The sequence below is a fragment of the Meriones unguiculatus genome, chromosome 1, assembly GCF_030254825.1.
Source record: "Meriones unguiculatus strain TT.TT164.6M chromosome 1, Bangor_MerUng_6.1, whole genome shotgun sequence".
Classification (NCBI taxonomy): Eukaryota; Metazoa; Chordata; class Mammalia; order Rodentia; family Muridae; genus Meriones; species Meriones unguiculatus.
Genome location: NC_083349.1, coordinates 94,333,471 through 94,354,179, shown reverse-complemented (window position 1 = coordinate 94,354,179; position 20,709 = coordinate 94,333,471). Strand labels below are relative to the sequence as shown.

The 20,709-nt window shown below is 37.3% G+C and overlaps 1 protein-coding gene across 6 annotated transcripts in view; it reads left to right on the top strand.

The window, feature by feature from the left end:
- Positions 1-20,709, top strand: part of Ppm1b (protein phosphatase, Mg2+/Mn2+ dependent 1B) — a 65,980-nt gene that overhangs the window by 20,699 nt on the left and 24,572 nt on the right. For all 6 annotated transcript variants that reach the window (XM_060363545.1, XM_060363534.1, XM_021652769.2 and 3 more), the window contains exons 2-3: positions 11,720-12,579; positions 20,434-20,551. In XM_060363545.1, coding sequence (XP_060219528.1) covers positions 11,734-12,579; positions 20,434-20,551 — 964 coding nt within the window. In that variant the 5' untranslated portion in view covers positions 11,720-11,733. The remainder of the gene's footprint in view (positions 1-11,719; positions 12,580-20,433; positions 20,552-20,709) is intronic.

Here is a 20,709-nt window from a genome sequence, read left to right as displayed (position 1 = left end):
TCCTTTTTATATTCTTTTGTAGTAGTTAGGTATTGTACTCTCATCTAATCAACAGCTTTCCTACTTTTATTTTCATTCTTTCTCTCTCTGAGTCTCTTTCTCAGAATGTGGGGAATTGCAGTTTTGCATTTGGGGGATGGTTTTCTCAGCCTGCCTTTTCTTTCTTTAAAACAATGTCTATCATTTTAACTTCTTTTAGTCACCCCAAATTACACATTTAAATTGTATGTTTTTATGAGATTCAAAATTGTGTGTTTGCTGTATCTCTAATTCTCATACATGTGTATGTATATGATGTCAAATAGTTGAATTAAGCTAATATTTATTACCTAAAATACTCTAAGAATCTTGAGTGATTTTGCTTTTTAAAAGATTTACTTTCTTCTTTATGGGCATGTTTTTGTGCATGTGGACATGCAAGTGGGTGTGCACAGGGTGAGCTGGATTTGTCGAGCTGCTGTTACTGTAGGCTGTGGTAAACTGTCTGGCGTAGGTGCTGTGAACTGAATCTGGCTGCTGCAAGAGTAGTATGTGTTTCTCACTCATGAGCCAGCTCTCAACTCCTATATTTGTCAGGGAAGATCTTGCTGTGTAGTTTAGGATAGTCTCAAAGTTATGTTCTTCAGTTGGAAGGTGGTGGCACATGCCTTAATTCCAGCACTCAAGAGGCAGAGGCAGGCCAATCTCTGTGACTACAAGGCCAGCCTGGTCTACAGAGTGAGTTCCAGGACAGCCAGAGCTAAAAACAAAAACAAAAACCAAACAACAAAAACAGAGAAACCCTGTCTCGAAAAACAATAAGTTATGTTGTACTTTCTTGGCCTTCCAAGTATTGGGATTATGGGCATTCACTTCCGTAGTCAGTTTAAATACATACACCGGATACACCTTTCGGGGTGTTTATATCTGTCTGAAAGTTTCTATTGCTGTGAAGAGACAGCATGACATGGCAACTCTTAGGAAGGAAAACATTTAATTGGGCTGGCTTACAATTTCACATGGCAGGAAACGTGGAGGTGTGCAGGTAGACATGGTGCTGAAGGAGGAGCTGAGAGTTCTCTATCTTGACCGACGGCAGTAGCAGGAGACTGTGCCACACTGGGCATAGCCTGAGCATGAGACCTCAAAGCACACCCCCACTGTGACACACTTTTTCCAACAAGGCTCCGCCTCCTAATAATGCCACTCCCTGTATGCCTATGGAGACCATTTTATTCAAACCACCACATTCCGTGTCCTCTCTCTTCACTCCCTATTTACCATTCTACTCTGCTTACAAAGTTTGGTAGTTTTAGATTCCTTATCCAGTTGCCCTCTGTAATCTGCAGGTTCTACATCTGTGGATTCAACCGACTCTGGATTGGGAATAGCCATAGGGGAAAAATGCAGAAAGTTCCAAAATCAGCGCTCAGATTTACTGCTTACCACGCTCTGTACTTATTTTATATACAGCAATGGTTTGTAGGCATGCTGCTGGAGCCTCCTCCAGTTGACATGTCCTCAGTTTCTAGTATTGGTCGCTTTGTTTCTTGTGTGCTGCACAGTGTTTTCTGTGTTAGTCATATTTGTACTGAATGTGTCCAGAATTTCTTTCTTGGCATTCTCTGCACAGTGCAGCATAGTAACTATATGGTATTAAATTACATTAGTTATTGTAAGCTATTTATGCCTGGCATATTTCACTTGATAAAAGCTTTATCCATGTTCTCAAAAATAACAACTTTTTTTTAAAGGTGAGTGATTCCATTGTGTGAATTGGTCATATGCCCATTATTCATGACGGAAACTTAAATTGGTAATAGCAAGGATGTCATATAGTAGGTTTCATTACTGTGCGAAGAGATGGTGGAGCTCTAAGCCTTTCATAGAGTTTTCTTGTATTTAAGTGGTTTCTAAATCAGTCATCTGAAATTACTGAATATCCTCAGAGAGCAGTTGGTTACCTTCCTCAGGTTTCCAAGATTTCTAGAAGTTGAGGTGCCAAAAGCATTTCAGTGTTACACATTGAAACTTACAGCTTTTGTTTGTTTGTTTGTTTGAGAGTGTTTCATGTAGCTTAGGCAGGTTTTGAACTCACTTTGAAGCTGAGGATGACTTTAATCTCTTGCCTCTACCTCTGGTGGAAATTATACATGTGTGCCTCTGCTTGACTGCAAACCTAACTAGGCTTTTAGGAAGGCTTCCCACCTTGGCCCATATTGAAACGTGCTGTATCTAAATCGAGACCCTCTGTAGTTAGTATCTCTTGTTAAACACACACACACACCTGCCTCTTCTTAAAAACCATGTTGGAAGTTGAACACAGGGCTTCTTGCATGTTAAGCATGTTTCTCTCAAGGAGTGACACACCTGCAAATTTTTAATCTTCTCTTTTAAGGAATGGACTTCCCTTCCCTTCCCTTGAATATGACTGGGTCTTAGTAACTTGTTTGTAATCAACAGAATGCAGTACAAATGACACTGACTGCTGAGAGTCACAGTAAGTGGCTATGTCTCCTGAGAAAATTTTAACAATGCCAAGGTCTTCAAACAAAGGCCATATGTAGGTACTCCCTGGGACAGTCCCTTGTGAATTCCTAACACTCCTCATCCATTACCAGTCATGTAAATGAGCTTCAGCTGACTTGGCTGCTTGTCACTGCCTGTTTCTGATAGTATGGGAAAACTCAGGAGAATCAGCTGCACTTATTAAAGAGCAAATGTTGATAACTTTTTTGTGTGTGCATATGCCTGTGTAAGTTAATGGACACTGTATCTGTGCAGGTACCTGTGGAGGCCGGTGGTTGTCTGATCCATTGACACTGGAGTTAACAGGTTGTGAGCTGCGTGATATGGTGCTGGGAACTGAATCCAGATACTTGGAGGAGTAATAAGTGCTCTTAGCTACTGAGCTGTCCCTTCAACTCCTTGACACATTAGTAACTTAAACCTGTCATTTATTCATATTTCATTATTTTTACCTAACTCCTTTTCCTGTTACAGGATCCTATTACATGTGCTACATTATGTAAATGTGCCCTATTATGTAAACGTGCCAAATTATATAAATGTTCCACATTATATTTTAGTCAGCATGTCTCTTTAAGCCCCTTTTGCCTGTGACAGTTTTGAGGAATACTGGTTGGATATTTTGAAAAATGTCCCTATATTGTGATTTATCTACTGCTTTTCTTAAGATTAAAGGCTATAGGTTTGTTTGAGGGAGGAAGACCACAAATGTAGCCAAGTGATGAACTTGATATGGGTGTGATTTATTACTGTTGGTGTCCACCTTGATCACTTGGCTGATGGTAGTACTTGTCTGCTCGGTGGTGAGTTTGTCCCCTCCCCTGTCAGTCCGTGCTCTTTGAAAAGCGGGTAACCATACTTAATCTACATGTGATGGGTAGGAATGTAGTGTTTGTTTTCCCTGAGGACAGAGTTTTATAAGGTTTTGTGAGTTTTTTTCCCCATTTATTTATAATAAATTATTTTTATTACTATTGATTAGTAGTTATGTGTTTTATCTTTAGGGATACAATCCAAGTATTATTTTTCAAGTTGTCCTTTTTTTAAAATCCTATGTATTATACCCTAGAAATGTTATCATTGAGTGAGAAGTCAAAATTGTACAACCTTGACTTTTTAGGATACATTTCTATGCTACTGTAGTATACCTGGCAAAAGCAGGACAGCCAGGGCCACACAAAGAAACCCTGACTCAAAGAGCAAAACAACAACAACAACAACAACAAAAAAAAAACAGAACTGCTTGTAGCTCCAATTCTTGGGGGATCTGATGCCTCTGACCTTGGCACTCATGGGCACATACTCGAACAGAAACACATAATTAAAAATACTAAACAGCCATTTTCAAAAATGCTAACATACTGGGTTGGTACTAGGCTTAAATGATATCATACATACATCTGGATCTTGATACTAGTGTCTGGCTAATAGAATTTATAGAAATGGAAGTATCTCTATTGCTACCTAATGATTTTTCAAGTTAAAAGAACAGAAACCTTGTAAGAAGTCTTTTTTCATGAGCCAGAGGGACCTTTGACACCATTTTATCCTTTTGGTGGGATGGACTTGATAAAAAGTGCTATTCTTCTGCACAGCCTGCCAGGCTCCACATGCTCCTCTACCAAAAGTATGCCAGCTGCGGGGAAGGGAACTTTGCAGTTTCTGGAGATCTTTTGTTAAAGATTATTATTATTATTATTATTACTATTAGTCTAGTGATACTTAATTAAATTCTTTGCTTGGGTTTTCTAAAATATACTTTTAAAGAGTCGAATTTAAAAGATCTAGGTGTCAAGCATATAAATTAATGCCTGCCATACAGTGAGCACTACAGCCGTATTTTCTTACTATGACTGCATGTTATTTTGAGCATATGGCACAAAACTAAGATGTGGAAGGCCCATGAATGCCTTCTTAGGCTAGTGTCATGGTTGTCTCAGCAGACAGACCTGCTGCAGTTTGCCTCATGCAGTGAAAAGTGGACAATTCTCTTTAGACACATGTTGGTAAAAGTGGGAGTAATTTGTAATTATTTGTAAAAATATTTGTAAATATTTACAAATTGTAAAATATTTGTATTATTAAGGAGTAAAGGGAGAGTGAAGTTAAGGAATTCCCTCCCACTTTCCCCCCCACTTAAAATGTCTTGTAATATCCAAGTGTTGTTATTGAGGAAGAGATTTGGGTAAACCTAGAGAAAAGAGATTTATTCAATGTGGCCACATTGGGAATATGAACAAATAAAGAGGTCCAGTGACACTGAGTCACAGGGACCTGACATGAGATTTAGTTACGGTTTTGGTCAAGATTATAGATTATGGGTATATTATTGCCTTCAGTCTCTGTAAGGTGATCTAACAAATTGTCAGAACTATGTGAAATCTCTTTCCTGGAGACAGGCTTTCCCTCTAGTCTAGTCCAGGACCCTGGCCTTTTCCTTCTACCAGCATGGAACTCCTGGAAATTCTGAGTTCTAAAGGCACAGTGTCTCTTTAGAATAGGCCATCCTGAGAGGTTGTTAAATTAACTGTAAAAGGATATTTTTATGGAAAATTTCAGACACATGTAAGGTTCAAATAGAATACATTGGGTTGGAGAGATGGCTCAGTGGCTAAGAACTCAAATTGCTTTTGTAGAGGAACCAAGTTGGATTTCAAGCACCCACATAGGGTGGCTCACAGTGACCTTTTTTAGCTTTAGCTCCATGGGATCCAGTGCCCTCTTTTGGCTCCTTCAGGTACTTTCATACATGTGTACATGCTAACACACAGACATCCACTTAAAAATTATGGAACTTTATTGTGCCTGTTACCTGAGATAGACCCATTTGAAGTAAGTGAGTTTGAGTCTCAAAATCTAGTTGTACAGAACCTTGTTGCATTTTTTATATGGGTAAATCTTACAATATTAGATAGGAATATAAACTTTTCATTTTCCTCTGTGTTACCATTTTTGTAAGTAGTATTTATAATTCATTATTTTAGTGGAGGAGTTAAATTTCTATTTTATACTTTTTAACCCTGCTTGCTGATTATTTTTTTTTCATATTCTATTTTGATTTCAGCTTGAAAGGGGTAATCATTTTTGTTATGTTGCAGAGACAACAGAGTGATGCTTCTTGGTTTTCATGTATTTATAAACAGTAGATGTGTTGTAGTATACAGGCATCCATGTTTTGTTTTATTTCATTTATTTATTTACCTTTTGCTTTTTTTTTTTTTTTTTTGTAGTGCCAGGGCTCAAACCTAAGACCTCACACATGCTAAGTGAGTGCTCTAACACTGGGCTACATCTCCGAGCCTGTTTTAAAACCTAGATAGGAGTGGAGTGAGTCAGCATGTAAATTTTTATATTTATTTAATTTATTGGTTTTTCGAGACAGGGTTTCTCTATGTAGCCTTGGCTATCCTAGACTCACTTTGTAGACCATGTTGGCCTCAAACTCACAGAGATCCACCTGCCTGTGCCTCCCTAAGTGCTGGCATTAAAGGTGTGCGCCACTGTGCCCCGCTGCATGTAAGTTTTTAAATATTAGTTGGTTGATAGATGGTTGTGTTTCAGTATTTAACTTGATGGCATTCCTTTTCTTTAGCAACCCTAAAGATAAGTCTTAGAGCAATGCTAGGGCCTTGTGTAGATGGTGTGAGGTCTTGGTTTGATCCTCAGCATTAGGGCACTTGAAAGACCAGGTGGGCCTCACATTCCCAGAAATCCACATGCTTCTGCTTTCTTAGTGCTGAGATTAAAGGCCTGTGCCACCATGCCCTGACCTGCCACCTATTTCCTGCATAGACTTTGAATCAGTCCCTCTGTCCTCTTTGTTTGAGAAAGTGGCTATGGTGAAAAGAGTGTGCTCTGTAGTGTGTTGGTCCTAATTCTGCTTTGAGCGTCCCTCTTCCTGCTGTGTCTTGTGAATTTAGAATGCCGCAGTTTGGGCATTCGGAACGGAACAACAGAATACATTGTTATGATCAGTCCTTTAAAAGTCCATTTGTTACATGAGATTTTATAGATAACACAGGGAGGCAAGCTTGGATCAGATAACACATAATTTTTGAGCTTTAGGGGTATTTTTTTGTGGTTTGTTTTGTTTTGTTTTTTGCTTAGCGTTGCTATCAGAGAGTTCTTTAAGATAGGTATGGTGGCTCATATCTTTATTCTGTGCACTCAGGGCAGGAGGATTGGGAGTCTGAGGCCAGTGTGGTAAGGTCTTGCCTCAAAAACCTAAAAACAAATTTAAAAATTCTTGAGCATGTCAAATTGATGGCTTCTTCTCTAAAAAATAAGTAAAACCTGTATCTGATAAATAATTATGTGTAATAAGCAAGTTTAGTTTTGATTGAAGATAAGTTTCAGTAAGAAGATAGATTTATTTGTTTGAATAAAAGGTTGAAGTTGAAATCTGATTCCATGTCACATGAGCATATATATGAAGTAATAAACACTAAATAAAGTAATTTATTTACCACTAAAGTAAATCTATTTACCACTAGTAATAACGTAATCTTACTTACCACTAAATAAAGTAGTAAATAGTTAATTGTGGTAGAGAAACTTTCCTATTCAATGTAAGATGAATTTAAGTATATATGGTTGGAAAGGCTTCTTAGTGTTCATACAGTTAAGGCATATTGGCTGGAAACAATGAGGTATTTGTCTCAGGGTTTCTATTACTGTGATAAAATACCATCAACAAAAGCAGTTTGGATAAGAAAGGTTTATTTCAGCAAACAGTTAAAGGAAGTTAGGGTAGGAACTGAAGGCAGAGACCATGAAGGAATACTCCTTCCTGGCTTTACACCTTTTTTTTTTTTTTTTTTCTGTCATCCACGGTTCATAGTAAGCTGGACCCTTGAACAGGAGGACAGGAGGGTTGCTTCAAGATTAAGGCTGTCTTGGGCTATAGCATGAGATCCTATCTTGAAAACAAAACAAAGCAAGCACTAAGAGCCATCTGGTGACACCCTTAATGGTTATTTAAAAGAGGTAGTCCATCTTTAGGAAATACCTGCCAGCTGAACTGCATGTGTTTCTGGTGAGCAGTGCCCTCGTTGTGTACTCTCATCACTGTTCGAAGCAGTTGCCAAATATCATTCAGACTCTAAAACCAGAATTTCACAACAGGAAGAGTTGTTCTTTTCTAGGAAAACATATTACAGAGAGCTAAGAATCAAACTTAGTGTGCAGACATTCTCCTTATTTCTCACAGTTGGTTGCCATAAGATGGTGTGCTTACCACATGTGTTTATACTGTGGGCACAAGTAAGTTTTCTATTAATTTTTATAAGCACTATAAATTTTGTAGATATTTTGAAACTTTTGTTTAATTCTTTGAAGTTTAAATGTGTGTCTATACTTCTGTTTTTTGGGCTTCCTATTATATGAACTGTAGAGTCATTTTAGTAAAATCTGACAGCAATAAGCTTTTTAAAAACTCTTAAAAATTTTCATAGCTAAAACTTATAGATGATACCATGATTGGAAGCTATCAGTGCTTAAAATGACTTTATGACTCTTGATAAATGAGTAAACCTTATTATGTACCTAAAAACATGACACAGTCAGTCCTGGCTGTTCAAGATGTTAAACCATGGGGATCAGGATGGTTTTTGTTTGTTTGTTTTGTTTTTAATCATTTTGCCGTCTGATACCAGCCTCCTCTTCCCTCTCCTCCCAGTCTCACCCACAAGTCTCCCTTTTCCCATTTCCCCTCTCCTTAGCGAGGAGGGTCCCCCCTAAGGGGTATCAGCTCACTCTAGCACCTCCAGTTAAAGCAGGACTAAGCACAGAGGATTAGGAGTTTGAAGCCAGCCTGGGCAACACAGAGAGACTAGCCACCAAAAATGAATGAATGGATGGATAGATAGATACATAATAGATAAAATATATGTATAGGTACAAGCCCGTAGAAGTCCAGACTTTTCTTTCCCAGCTGTATTGATTACTGTTTCCCTCGTAAGGGACCCAGAGGTAGAAGGCCTCTTTAATTTGACTCAAAGTAATTGAGATAAAATAAGATCTTTAAAACTTTTGTAAAAGGTAGAAGATATCTAAAAGTAAATAAATAAAGTAATACCTAATCAAATACCTAATCTGCTCTGCTATCCTTGATGTTAAAATCTTACTGGAATTTAGTAAAGTGGTTTGGAAGAAGATGTTCCAGAAGCTCCAAACTTGGTGTTTCAGGAAACACGACTTGACAGAGATGGACAGAAAAGAGGAAAGGCATGAGTTTAAAAAAATGGAGGTCCAGAGCCAGGTGGTGGTAATGCACGTCATTAATCCTAGCCCTTGGGAGGCGGAGGCAGAGGCTGAGGCCAGCCTGATCTACAGAGTTCCAGGTCAGCCAAGGCTATGCGTAGAAGCCCTGTCTTGAAAACAAACAAGCAAAAATGTTAAAAATGGAGATCCAAATTGTGTTAGAAATTGTCACACTCTTGATTTTGAGTCTATAAGATTCGATTATACACATGTTTAGTATATTATTTTTTGTCTTTATGTTTTAAGTCACTTGCTCTTTGGGAAAAAAAAAAACCTTTTTGATGTCCTTTTGCTTCCCACATTGTCATTTTTATGTGAATGTTAATGAATATGAACTATAGTTGGGTGTGATTATAGCCCAAAGGTGTGTCCATTTACTGCATGACTGATAAGATCAGCCAAAATTTGTCTTCCAGGTCAGGAGGCTTAAACTTTATATTTTCTGCCCTTCTCTCCCTCCCATCTCTCTAGCCCCCCCTCCCTCCTTCCCCTCCCATAAGGTCTCTTTATGCAGTCTTGGCTGCTGTAGAACTCACAGAGATACATCTGCCTTTGACTCACAAGTCCGGCCTCTGTCTTTGTTTTTAAAGGATTGATTCACTTTTGTGTAGAAGAGTATCTTTCCTGCATATATGTAAGTGTGCTGTGTGGGTACCTGAGGCTGACAGGGCCAGAAAGGGCATTGGATCCCTTGGAACAAGGTTGCTGGAAACATAACCCTTTTGAGCCATCTCTCTACCCAGTCTGTTCATACAAAAAAAAAAAAAACAAAAACAAAAAACAAAAACCACAGTTACATTTAAGTCATCCTTAAAGCAGATCTGTAGTTCTTAATGTGTCCTGATGATTGTACATATTGCTGTCTGGTACATATTTCAAGAGTGTGCCTTAGCTTTTTATAATACATTAAGCTGCCGCCTTGCTCAGAAAAGTAACAGCGCTTCCTCAGAAGCACAGAGCACTGCCCTAGTAAAGTGGATTCAGAGACACTAAGGAAGGACAAAGGCCAGTTTGCAGCTATACAAAGAAGAATCATCTAAGGTTAGGTTTCTTAGTCTTTGAGAGCTAAACATGTAAATGTTTAGCTGTATATAGTTTTTAGTTTTTTTCTTTTTAAAGTTACAGGTTACTTGCTACCAAAAATAAATTATTTTAAAGATAGTGGTATTAGAGGATATTTGGATAACACTTGTCTGAAACGTTTGTTTTACAATTTTTTTACTGTGAGAAAAAAGTTGTCCCAGAAAAAATTCTCTTCACTATCAATTGTATATATATTCTAAGCCCGTTAGCAGATATATAGTGTAGAAAATATTGCTATTTCCTAAATACAGGTATATATTGTAGGAAAATTCATACGTTACAACAGGATTGTTCTAAAACATTGTTGTCTACAATAAAAAGCAAAAAAATTCCAACATTAGTTGGTAGTGGGGAGTCTAAGTTGTGATTTAGGCATCATACAGTGAATGAACTGAGTTTAGCTGGGCCAGGGTAGATGAACCTTAGAACGATAGTGCTGAGCAAGAAAAGAAGACAGTGATGTATCCTGCGCAGCGTTGGGACTTCCTAAGGGTGTGGAACTGAATTGTGCAGGAATATGGTTGGACTATAAGGAACACTTAGGTGCAAACTCGAGGTCTTGCTGACTGTGGATAGATGTCCATGGATGAGAAAGGGAGCGTTCTTGGCCATGATAAACTTCGTGGTGGATGCATGGATCATATAGTTTGTTATTCTCCAGCCATACATGTGCACATTATATATAAAGTGATAGTGGAATTTTATAATGCTTAAAATTTTTATAGAATCCCAGCTTTAAAATAAGATCAGTTTAGAACTTTATTAAAGTTAATTTGTAAGAGAATGTAAATATACTCAAAAAGTATATTGCTTTAAACTCAGTCAGTTGGGTGCTGCTAATTCAGAACTTTGAATCTAGATCAAGTGACTTCAGAGAGAAAATAGGTTGTAAATCACTGAAGTGAGGAACAGTAACTGTCAAGGCTGCTTGCCCAGGTGCTTGTTGGTTTGTTTTGGGACAACTCTGGGTCTTCCTTCCTTACCCTCACAAGTATGCTATCATGCCCAGCTGAATGGGCGGGAGGGGGATTAACCATGTTGTATTTCTCAATTTCTTTCCTCTGAGCTTGGCTGCTGCACAGTCTTTCAATTTTTTGAGATGTATAATGCAAGCTGGCCTCAAATCTTGATCCTCTTCCACTTAGCAGTGGTGGGATTACAGGCATGCAGCACCACAGCCAGTTTGCCTATATATTCTCATCATCAGAGCGCTTTTGAGAAACATGGATAGCCACTTTGTGTGGTAGTTTCACACCTTTAATTCCAGCACTTGGGAGACAGAGGCAAGTGAAAATTTCTCTGTGAAGTCTACACCAGCCTGGTTTACATAGTAAGTTCTAGGACAGTGGGTGACACAGAAAGACAGTCTTTAAAAAAAAGAAAGAAAAGCAAAGGGGAGAAAAACAAACAAACAAACAAAACCCCACTGATCCACTGATGTCTTGGTCTACCTACAAAGATTCTGATTTAATTCGTTGGATTCTGTCTTATGTGCTGGGTTTAAAAATTAGTGTCTTGAAGGCTGGAGAGATTGCTCAGCAGTTAGGAACATTGGCTGCTCTTCCTGAGGACCCAGGTTCAATTCCTAGCCCCAAGTGGCAGCTTACTGTCTGTAAGTCCAGTTCCAGGGGTTCCAGCACCTTCAGGCAGACATACATTCAAGCAAAACACCAATAAATGCACATAAAATAAAACTACATCATTAAAAAAAAAATCTGTGTCTTAAAAAGAGCTTCAGGGAACTTCTGTTGTTACCCCAGTAAGTCAGGTACTTCTGAAAATACATATGAAATGAGGTGGTCCAGAACTGCAGATAAACTATGTCAAATATAAACATGTAACGCCCTTTTTTTTTTTTCTCTTTCAGATTCATTACTAAACATGGGTGCATTTTTGGATAAACCCAAAACTGAGAAACACAATGCCCATGGTTCTGGGAATGGTTTGCGTTATGGCCTGAGCAGCATGCAAGGATGGAGAGTAGAAATGGAAGATGCACACACAGCTGTTGTGGGCATCCCTCACGGCTTGGAAAACTGGTCATTTTTTGCAGTTTATGATGGTCATGCTGGATCCCGAGTGGCAAATTACTGCTCAATGCATTTGTTAGAACACATCACTACTAATGAAGACTTCAGGGCAGCTGGCAAGTCAGGCTCTGCTCTTGAACCCTCAGTGGAAAGCGTTAAGACTGGGATCAGAACAGGCTTTTTGAAAATTGATGAGTATATGCGTAACTTTTCAGACCTCAGAAATGGGATGGACAGGAGCGGTTCAACTGCAGTGGGCGTTATGATTTCACCTACACATATGTACTTTATCAACTGTGGTGACTCCCGAGCTGTTCTGTGTAGGAATGGAGAAGTCTGCTTTTCTACCCAGGATCACAAACCTTGTAATCCAATGGAAAAGGAGCGCATCCAAAATGCAGGAGGCAGTGTAATGATACAGCGTGTGAATGGTTCATTAGCAGTATCTCGTGCTCTGGGGGACTACGATTACAAGTGCGTTGATGGCAAGGGCCCAACAGAACAACTTGTTTCTCCAGAGCCTGAGGTTTATGAGATTTTAAGATCAGAAGAGGATGAATTTGTCGTCTTGGCTTGTGATGGGATCTGGGATGTGATGAGTAATGAGGAGCTCTGTGAATTTGTTAAGTCTAGGCTTGCGGTGTCTGCTGACCTGGAGAGTGTGTGCAATTGGGTAGTGGACACTTGTTTACATAAGGTATGTAAGCTTTTTTTTTTTATTTCAATTATTGATTTTAAAAAGACATGGTAAGTAAATTTAAGCAAACCTAAAATTGTGTAACTTTTACTATTTTCTGTAAAGAACCATGTATTTTCAGATACTTCAAGAATATTAAACCTTTTTGTCAATGTTATCTGCCCCAACTGTCTAATTTAAAAATTAAGTGATAGCAAATATCTTAAATTTATTGAGCTTGAGTGTTTTATAGCTTGTTGATATTTTAGAAGTTGTTATATAGAATGGTGGCTTCTGACCCAAATTCTTTTTTTTTTTTTTTTAAGACAAGGTTTCTCCTGTAGACTTGGCTGTCTTGGACTGTCTTTGTAGATCAGGCTGGCCTTGAACTCACAGAGATCCGCCTCCTCTGTCTTCCCAAGTGTGTGCATCTTGGACCAAGTTCTTAATGTTGACAGTAGCGATCTTACTCATGCTTTTAAAACATGCATGTGGTAGAATTCTGTTACACTTAACTAAAATATCAGGAGTGTCAGAAAATACCGGAAGATTGACCACGAGTTAGGCTAAATAGAATTGTATTCTGATCTTCATAGTAGCTAAGACAAAAGCTGAAAAGAATGAATTGTTTCTATTTTCTCTCAGTGAGATTTAAGATAAGTTTACATCTAACTGCAAAGGAATATAAGGTTAGTATATTTCATAGAAAGTAATCGAAATTCTTTTCATATAGATGTTATTATCTCTGATTAAAACCTAAAGCCTTTTAGAAAATGTGATTCTATGAAAGATTCTTGTGGAATTCTTATAGTGTCTGAATTTTAATTTGATGCAATATAGTAAAAAAAAATCCAGATTTATAGATACTAGGCTATTCTATTCAATGTCTTTACCAGGTGTTGTGGTATGCACAGGTGCTTCTTGGACGTCGGTGGATTTCTGTGAGTTTGAGGCCAGCCAGGGCTTTATAATCTCAAAAGAAGAAGAAAAAAATAAAAATAAAAGGAAAAAAGAAAAGTTTTCATTTATGTGAATCTCTTAGCAGCATCTATATTATGTAAAGTTTGAGTTAACTGTATATGTGTGTGTGTGTGTGTGTGTGTGTGTGTGTGTGTGTGTGTGTGTGTGTGAGTTAAGAATTCTGTGCCTGAAACTGGTGAGGCAAAAGTGACTCATTAAGAGCTTGAGGTTTTGATTCTGTCTGCTGGATGTTCCGTACCCTTGTATAGAAGTACAGGCATATAGTCAGCAAGCCTGTAAGAAGGACGTCTGTAGCCAGGGAGATGGCTCAGTTCGGAAATAAATCTCCAGACCCCACATGGTGTAAAGAGACAACTGACTCCCACAATTTGTCCTCTGACCCACATGTGACTGTCCTCCCCCTTACCCTCAGTAATTGTTTTTTTTTTTTGCATCTTGGTCAAGAAATGGAGAAAACGAAAGATTTGAAGAGGAAGGGGAAAAGGAGAGCGTCCTGAAAATACCAGATATCGGTGAAACACTTTTTTACCATGAAATGAAAAGAGCCAGCTTCCAAAAGAGACTTTTTAAGACCATGCTATGCAGCTTATGGGGTTTGAATGACAGTACTTCAACTTCTCTGATTTTTAATTTAATTTAGCTTATTGTATCATTGCTACTTCTCAGGGTGTATTTATACAAAAGCCATCAATGGATGGCTGTCAAAGACCAAATAGGTAGCAACTCTAAAATGTCTCCTTAAGCTTTTAAATAGAAAGAGTCTCTACCTCGTACCCTTTTCTTACTTCCCTACCCAAATTAGGTACTTCCCATTATTGTGTTATTTAGCATTGGGTTTTGTTTTTGTTTTAATGAACTTCATTTTGAAACTGGATCACCATACATATACCCAGGCTAGCTCCAAAATATTCCTGTTCTCTCCTTGCCCTCTTTATGGTATCACATGTGTGTGTGATCATATTAATCCATGACTTTAAACTGTGCGTTTTAAATTTTTATTACATATTTATTTCATCTTGTATGTCTACTTAGGTACAAATTTACCCTCCCACCCCCCAGTGCACAGTGGCAGTCGGGATGGCTTGATGGAGTTTGGTGCTCACTCCACGTTGTGATTATGTATTTTTGAATCAAATTCAGGTCATCAGGCTTGCCAGCAGATGCCTTTACTCGCTGCGCTGTCTCAATGGCCAACTTTACAGTTTTGTTTTTTAACCTGCCTGAAAGTGTTTATTATTTTTATTAAAGGGAAGTTCATAGTATGTGATTTTTATGCAGCCTACTTCTTCCATCAAACTGTTGTAGAGAGTTCTCTGTTTTTAGGATTATGAACTTTATCATGACTGCATAGCATTCTAGTATTTGAATAAGGTGGTCATGAGAGAATAGCTGAAAGATTTATCTGCGTTGTGTTTGGACTAAAGTTTAGTTTTGGTACAAAGTATTCTATCCCAAAAGTATGATAGTTTTCAGGAACTGTGACTACCCTTGGAATGAGATTGAATTGATGCTGGTGATGTATCTTTACAAGATAGCTTTATCAGTTTTAATGTAACTTAATATCTTTGGCAATGGTGTTAAAAGATTACAACCGTCCTGGAGTGTTAGAAAGGAGTAATAGTAATAGATAAGAGGTTAGAGCAGGTAGTTCATTCCACTTTAGCAAAACTGTTGAGCACCATAGTTTCTTTGAATGAGTCTGCATTCAGATTGAAATCAATTTTGAGAAAGTAGGTTTGGGGAAATCATAGGTTTGCTCATTTTTTTCCCCTAACATCTGAAAATTATTTATGAAATTAAGCCTTTATTTCCTTTTTTAAATTTCATTATTTTGTTAAGCTACTTGTTTGTATTATAAAAACAGGTTACCGTATTGTAAAGAAGAAATGATTACTTGAAATATAGAAGTATAGATATGTTTAATTTAGAAGCATACAATTTGTATACGTATGTTTAATTTCATGCAGAGCAGAGATGCTTAGTGGGTAAATGCCTGCTTTAAGAGGAGAGCCAAAAAAGATAAAATTAAGTAGTATTTCCCCCAAGAGATTGAGATAAAGTCAGTTATGCTGATTATGTCTTAATAATGTACACACGCTTATGTGTGTTAAAGCATTGTTTTAGTTAGTGCTGTGAAGAGACCCCATATGACAGCTTTTATAAAGGAAACATTTAATCTGGGCTTGCTTAGACTGAAGCCCAGAGGTTTAGTCCATTGTTGTTATGGTGGGAAGCCTGGGTGCCTGCAGGCAGACATGGTACTGGAGAAGGAACTCAAAAAGAGTTCTACATCTGGATCTGCAGGTAGCAGGAAATGACAACAACACACTGGCCAGGCTTGAGCTTCTCAGACATGAGAGCCCTCCCCCAGTGACATGCTTTTTCCAACAAGGCCACTCCTACTCCAGTAAATTTGACAAATCCCAATAGTGCCAGTCCATGTGAGCCTCTGGGGCCCTTTTCATTCAAACTACCACACTTAGGAAACTGGAAGGCTGTGGTAATTGTCGGAATCATAGTATTGCAAACTGTCGTCTTTCTGTGAGTCTGTTGTTCTCAGTATTTAACAGCTGCTTTCGCCCAGTTAATTTTTACAGCAGCCATATGATGGCCATTAGCATTAGGGTTGTTAATGGTAAATCTTTTTTCAGGTTGCCATTTAGCAGTGTTAAGTTACAGGCCTTAGATGATGATTCTGGTCAGGTATTGCCCTACTTAAATTAATCCCTAAGAAAACAGGCTTCTCATTTTATTGCTCTTCCTGGTGTTTATTGCCAACTAATTCAGGTTTCATAAAGCATATAACTGCTATTTGTGTTACATTTTATAATGTATAAGTCACGTATTTAATCTTGACAGTAATCAGGAGAAGGAAATTATTTCTAGTTTACAAGAAATTGAGGTTGACTTAAAAGATAGTTGTTAGTCATAAATTGTATTTATGTAGAATAAAGACTGGAGTCTAAATTTTTTGACTCTTGGGCTATTTTTAGTACTGATTATCAGAAAGACTTGATCATATGTATATATACATTTTGGTACTTTGTGTCTGAAAATTTGTTCCCTGGTGTGGGAGGATTTTTTTCCTCTTTCCCCAATTGTGGTAAAATTAGTAAAAAAAGAAAAAATGTTTTTAAATAAATACAAAGCTGTTTGAAGTTACTCATCTTTACATTCCTTTCTAGTCTCATTGCATTTAGGTGTTTACAACTGCATGTGCTTCTATTTACTAATACACATTTTCAAGCATAAAAATTGGGTTTGTTTCTGTATTTTACAGAAACAATCATGATATGCTTGTTGCTTTATTAGCCTAGCCTGGTGGATCTTGAGTTTGATTCTAGCCTGGTCTACAGAGCAAGTCCAGGACAGCCAAGACTATACAGAGAAACCCTGTCTCGGAGAAAAAAAAAAAAAAAGAAAGAAAAGAAAAGAAAAGAACATCAGTATTCCTTGAAATTATTCTTTCAAAATATTTGATTTTCTTAATTTTAGTTATATGCCGAAGTTTTTATAAATCAGAAACTTCTTTTAAAATATGGACTAGATCTAGTCATTGGACAAAATTTAGGAAGGTGTTTTTTTTGAAAGGTAGGGTCATTCTGATTTATTCCTGCAACATGGAAAAATATGCTTTTTGTAAAAACTACTTTGTTTTATGTACCCTGCTGTTTTGTCTGCATGCATATCTATCTGAGGGTGTTGATCTCCTAAAACTGGAGTTACAGACAGGTGTGAGCTTCCATGTGAGTGCTGGGAGTTGAACCCAGGTTTCTCTGGAAGAGCAGCCAGTGCTTCTAACCACAGAGCCATCTCTTCAGCCCAGAAAATGTACTTTATGTGTCCCAAAATAATTTTAGTTCTAAACTCAGTACTTCCATTGTAATTTTGTAGGAAATAGCTTCGTAAAAAGGGCAAAAGTAAACAGTGGAGTGGGTGTGGTTAGCAGTTTCTTTAAAATTTTTTTTTTCATTTTTGCGCACGTGTTTGCTTGCACATGTGCCACAGCAGGTGAGATCTAGGGGAAATATGTGTTAATTGGCTCTCTCTCCCATTGTGTATCTGTTCTAGGGCTTGAACACATACAGTATAGCTTAATTATATATAAAGAGATTTCAGTCTTTTCTTGGTCCTGTTGCTGTAATTTTTTTTTCATAATGCACCTTAGCCCAGATTAATTTTTAACCGATTTTAGCTATTATATGATTTCATTCAAACTTGATGAATCTACACTTCCTATTAAGATACAAAAATTATAAAATATTTTTATTTCATTCTTTTGAAAATGCACTTACTACTGAGACATGTGTTCCTGTTGTAAACTGTACAACCTCTCAAACCTTGGGGACAGTGGACGTGGCTTCCTCATTTCCTAGACCGCACTGATTTATTATGAGGATTTGGTTTTATTGTAACATCCTCCCAAACCATCATAGAGGCTGTGTGAAGACATACTTCTGGACCCTTCTTTGTAATCATGCAACATTCATCTTCAGAACCAACCACATCAAAATCTCTTTGCCTAAATTTAGATACCCTTGGCGGGATAATACCTTCTTTGATTTAATTTGTTAGTTATTAATACTCAAATTCTTGAGTGTATTACTGCTATCTGCTGAAGCAGTATTAAAGAAAAGGAATTGAAATAAAGTTTTTAAATAGCTAATTGTTTTTGTTATTCAGGATAGATGTTCTTTTTATAAAGAAAAGTTCTAACCTTGGGCTTAATGAAAACTATTAATTATGCAAGGATAGCGTGTTCTAATAAAATGGGAAGACTCTCAGTTGCTGTACAGAATTGAAACACTTATGCTTTGTGTTAGGGACTTTCGTCTTTCTGTAGAAATAGAAGCAGTGTTGAAATTATACATGACTGAGGACTAAGTGTAAATTTCTTTCAGTTAATCTATAAATGATAGGGTCTGTATTTTATAATTTATAAAAATCAAGTGGAGCTTTTATAGATAGCATATCTATTTAGGAATTGTTAAATAATGTTCTTAGTGTTACAAAATAGGAAATGATTAGAAGATTCTAAGTGTCTGCCAACTCTTCCATCTGTTCATAAAATTGTTTTAAAAATCAGTCATATTTGATTTGAATATCTATTTTATAGTTTACCTTTTAGATTAAAATTTTTTGCTTTAACTATATTCATATTCTATAGTTGAATGTATAGTCATATAACCAAATGCAGCATTTTCAATAGTAAGTCATAAAAGTTAGTAGGTTTCATTAAGTAATTAAATTACTTTGGCTAGTATTAGAGCCCTGGTTTTCTAGACACTTTAGCATCTGGTTACACATCTACCAAATTTCAGGACTCTGTAGAGAGAGTGTAAAGTCTAGCAAAGACCTTTCACTCCTTCCAACTTGCTCTTTACGTTGGAAGGTAGAAGCAGTTATTCTCTAAGGCTTGCCTGTCTTTTTGGTCATAGCATGTGGATTCATGCTATGAATTCATAGCATAGAAGGTGGCAGGTCTGGGCCACATAAAGGCCAGTGTACATTCTGGCCAGACCCACTGAGAAGTATGCAGTGGATGTAACCTTGACTTTTTTCACTTCACTGGGCAAACCTCATTCTCAAACAAAACCTATAACCACCCTTGATGAGTCTTGGTGAATGCTGAAGTAGAGGGAAAAGCTTAAAAGAAAAGTATTTCTTAGACTTAGCACATTCCTGTTACTTCAGCACTTGTGAAGGAGAGGCAGAGGAGCATGAGTTACATGGCCAGCTTAAAATATATCACATGGTGAGGCCATTTCGCATTTCTAACAGTTTCATATGTTAAAATACTTATACACCTAAAGAAAAGTTCGAACATTTTAATTTATTGCCCAGTCATGGCATTTATAGTGTATTCTGTACTTTCTTTTTAATATAATTTGTAAGGCCGTAATTAAAAGGACGAGTAAAATTTATCCTTATGTATAACAAACTGGTTTTGTTTGTTTTGGTTTTTCAAGACACTGTTTCTCTGTATAGCCATGAATGTCCTGGAACTTGTGCTGTAGACCAGGCTGGCCTTGAGCTTAGAGATCTGCCTACCTCTGCCTGCTGAGTGCTGGAATTAAAGGCATGCACCACCACCCAGCAAAACAAGCTGTTTTAACTGCTCTCCAAAGACTCTGGAATTAAAAGTTGTCCATATTAACCCAGGTGGCACATGCCTACAATCTCAGCACTTCTTAGGCCGAGGCAGGAGGATTGCAAGGCAATCCTTGAGACCGTTTCTAAAAAGAGAGAGAGAGAGAAGAAACCTATTGCCGGGTGAAGTTTATAATTTGGCAATCTGAGCATATCCCACTGTTTAATGTAACTTAATGAACCATTTAAAACATGAATTTCTTTTTCACATAAAATGTCCATCAAAGTTTTACATTTTCATTTATTGTGAGAGAGTGTGTGTGAGATGTCAAAGGATAACTTTTGGGAGATGATTCTTACCTTCTACCATGTAGCTTCTTAAGTTTCATGACAATAATTTTCAGCGGAGTTGAGTGGAGTTATGTTGTTTAGCATGAAATTTCTCCAGATGTTTAAAAGTATGTTTTAGGCTTAAGTTACTCTTAGGATTGTATAATTTTGAATGAAAAACTGTTTAGAAGCTATAACAAGTATGAAGTTGTCTTCATCTCTCAGGCTGTGAACTGGTGGGTAAAAATAGTTACACAGATTTAAAGTCCAAGAATAACTCCGTTTATACTTATATATAGACACCTTGTTCTTTAGGGTTATATTTTAAATAATTCTTTGAAATAGGAATATCTAAGGTATACATTCTGGATGACTAAATAAACTTTAATTGCTTAAAGTAACTCTGGAACTAAATAATAGACAATTGTTGAACAATAGAAAAAAAATTTCCTTTTTCTTTTCTTTAATATGCAGGGAAGTCGAGATAACATGAGTATTGTATTAGTTTGCTTTTCAAATGCCCCCAAGGTGTCAGATGAAGCAGTGAAAAAAGATTCAGAGTTGGATAAGCACTTGGAATCACGGGTTGAAGGTAAGGCAGGTTTGTTTTGTTTTGTTTTTGTTTTCTCCAGGAAGGAAAGAAAGTATTTTTGGGTTAGTTGTCACTGTGAGGAGAATGAGTTTCCTGCCCTGTCTGGATATGTACTCAAAACAGTATGTTTAAAGATGTTTGGGGGATGGAAACCAGTG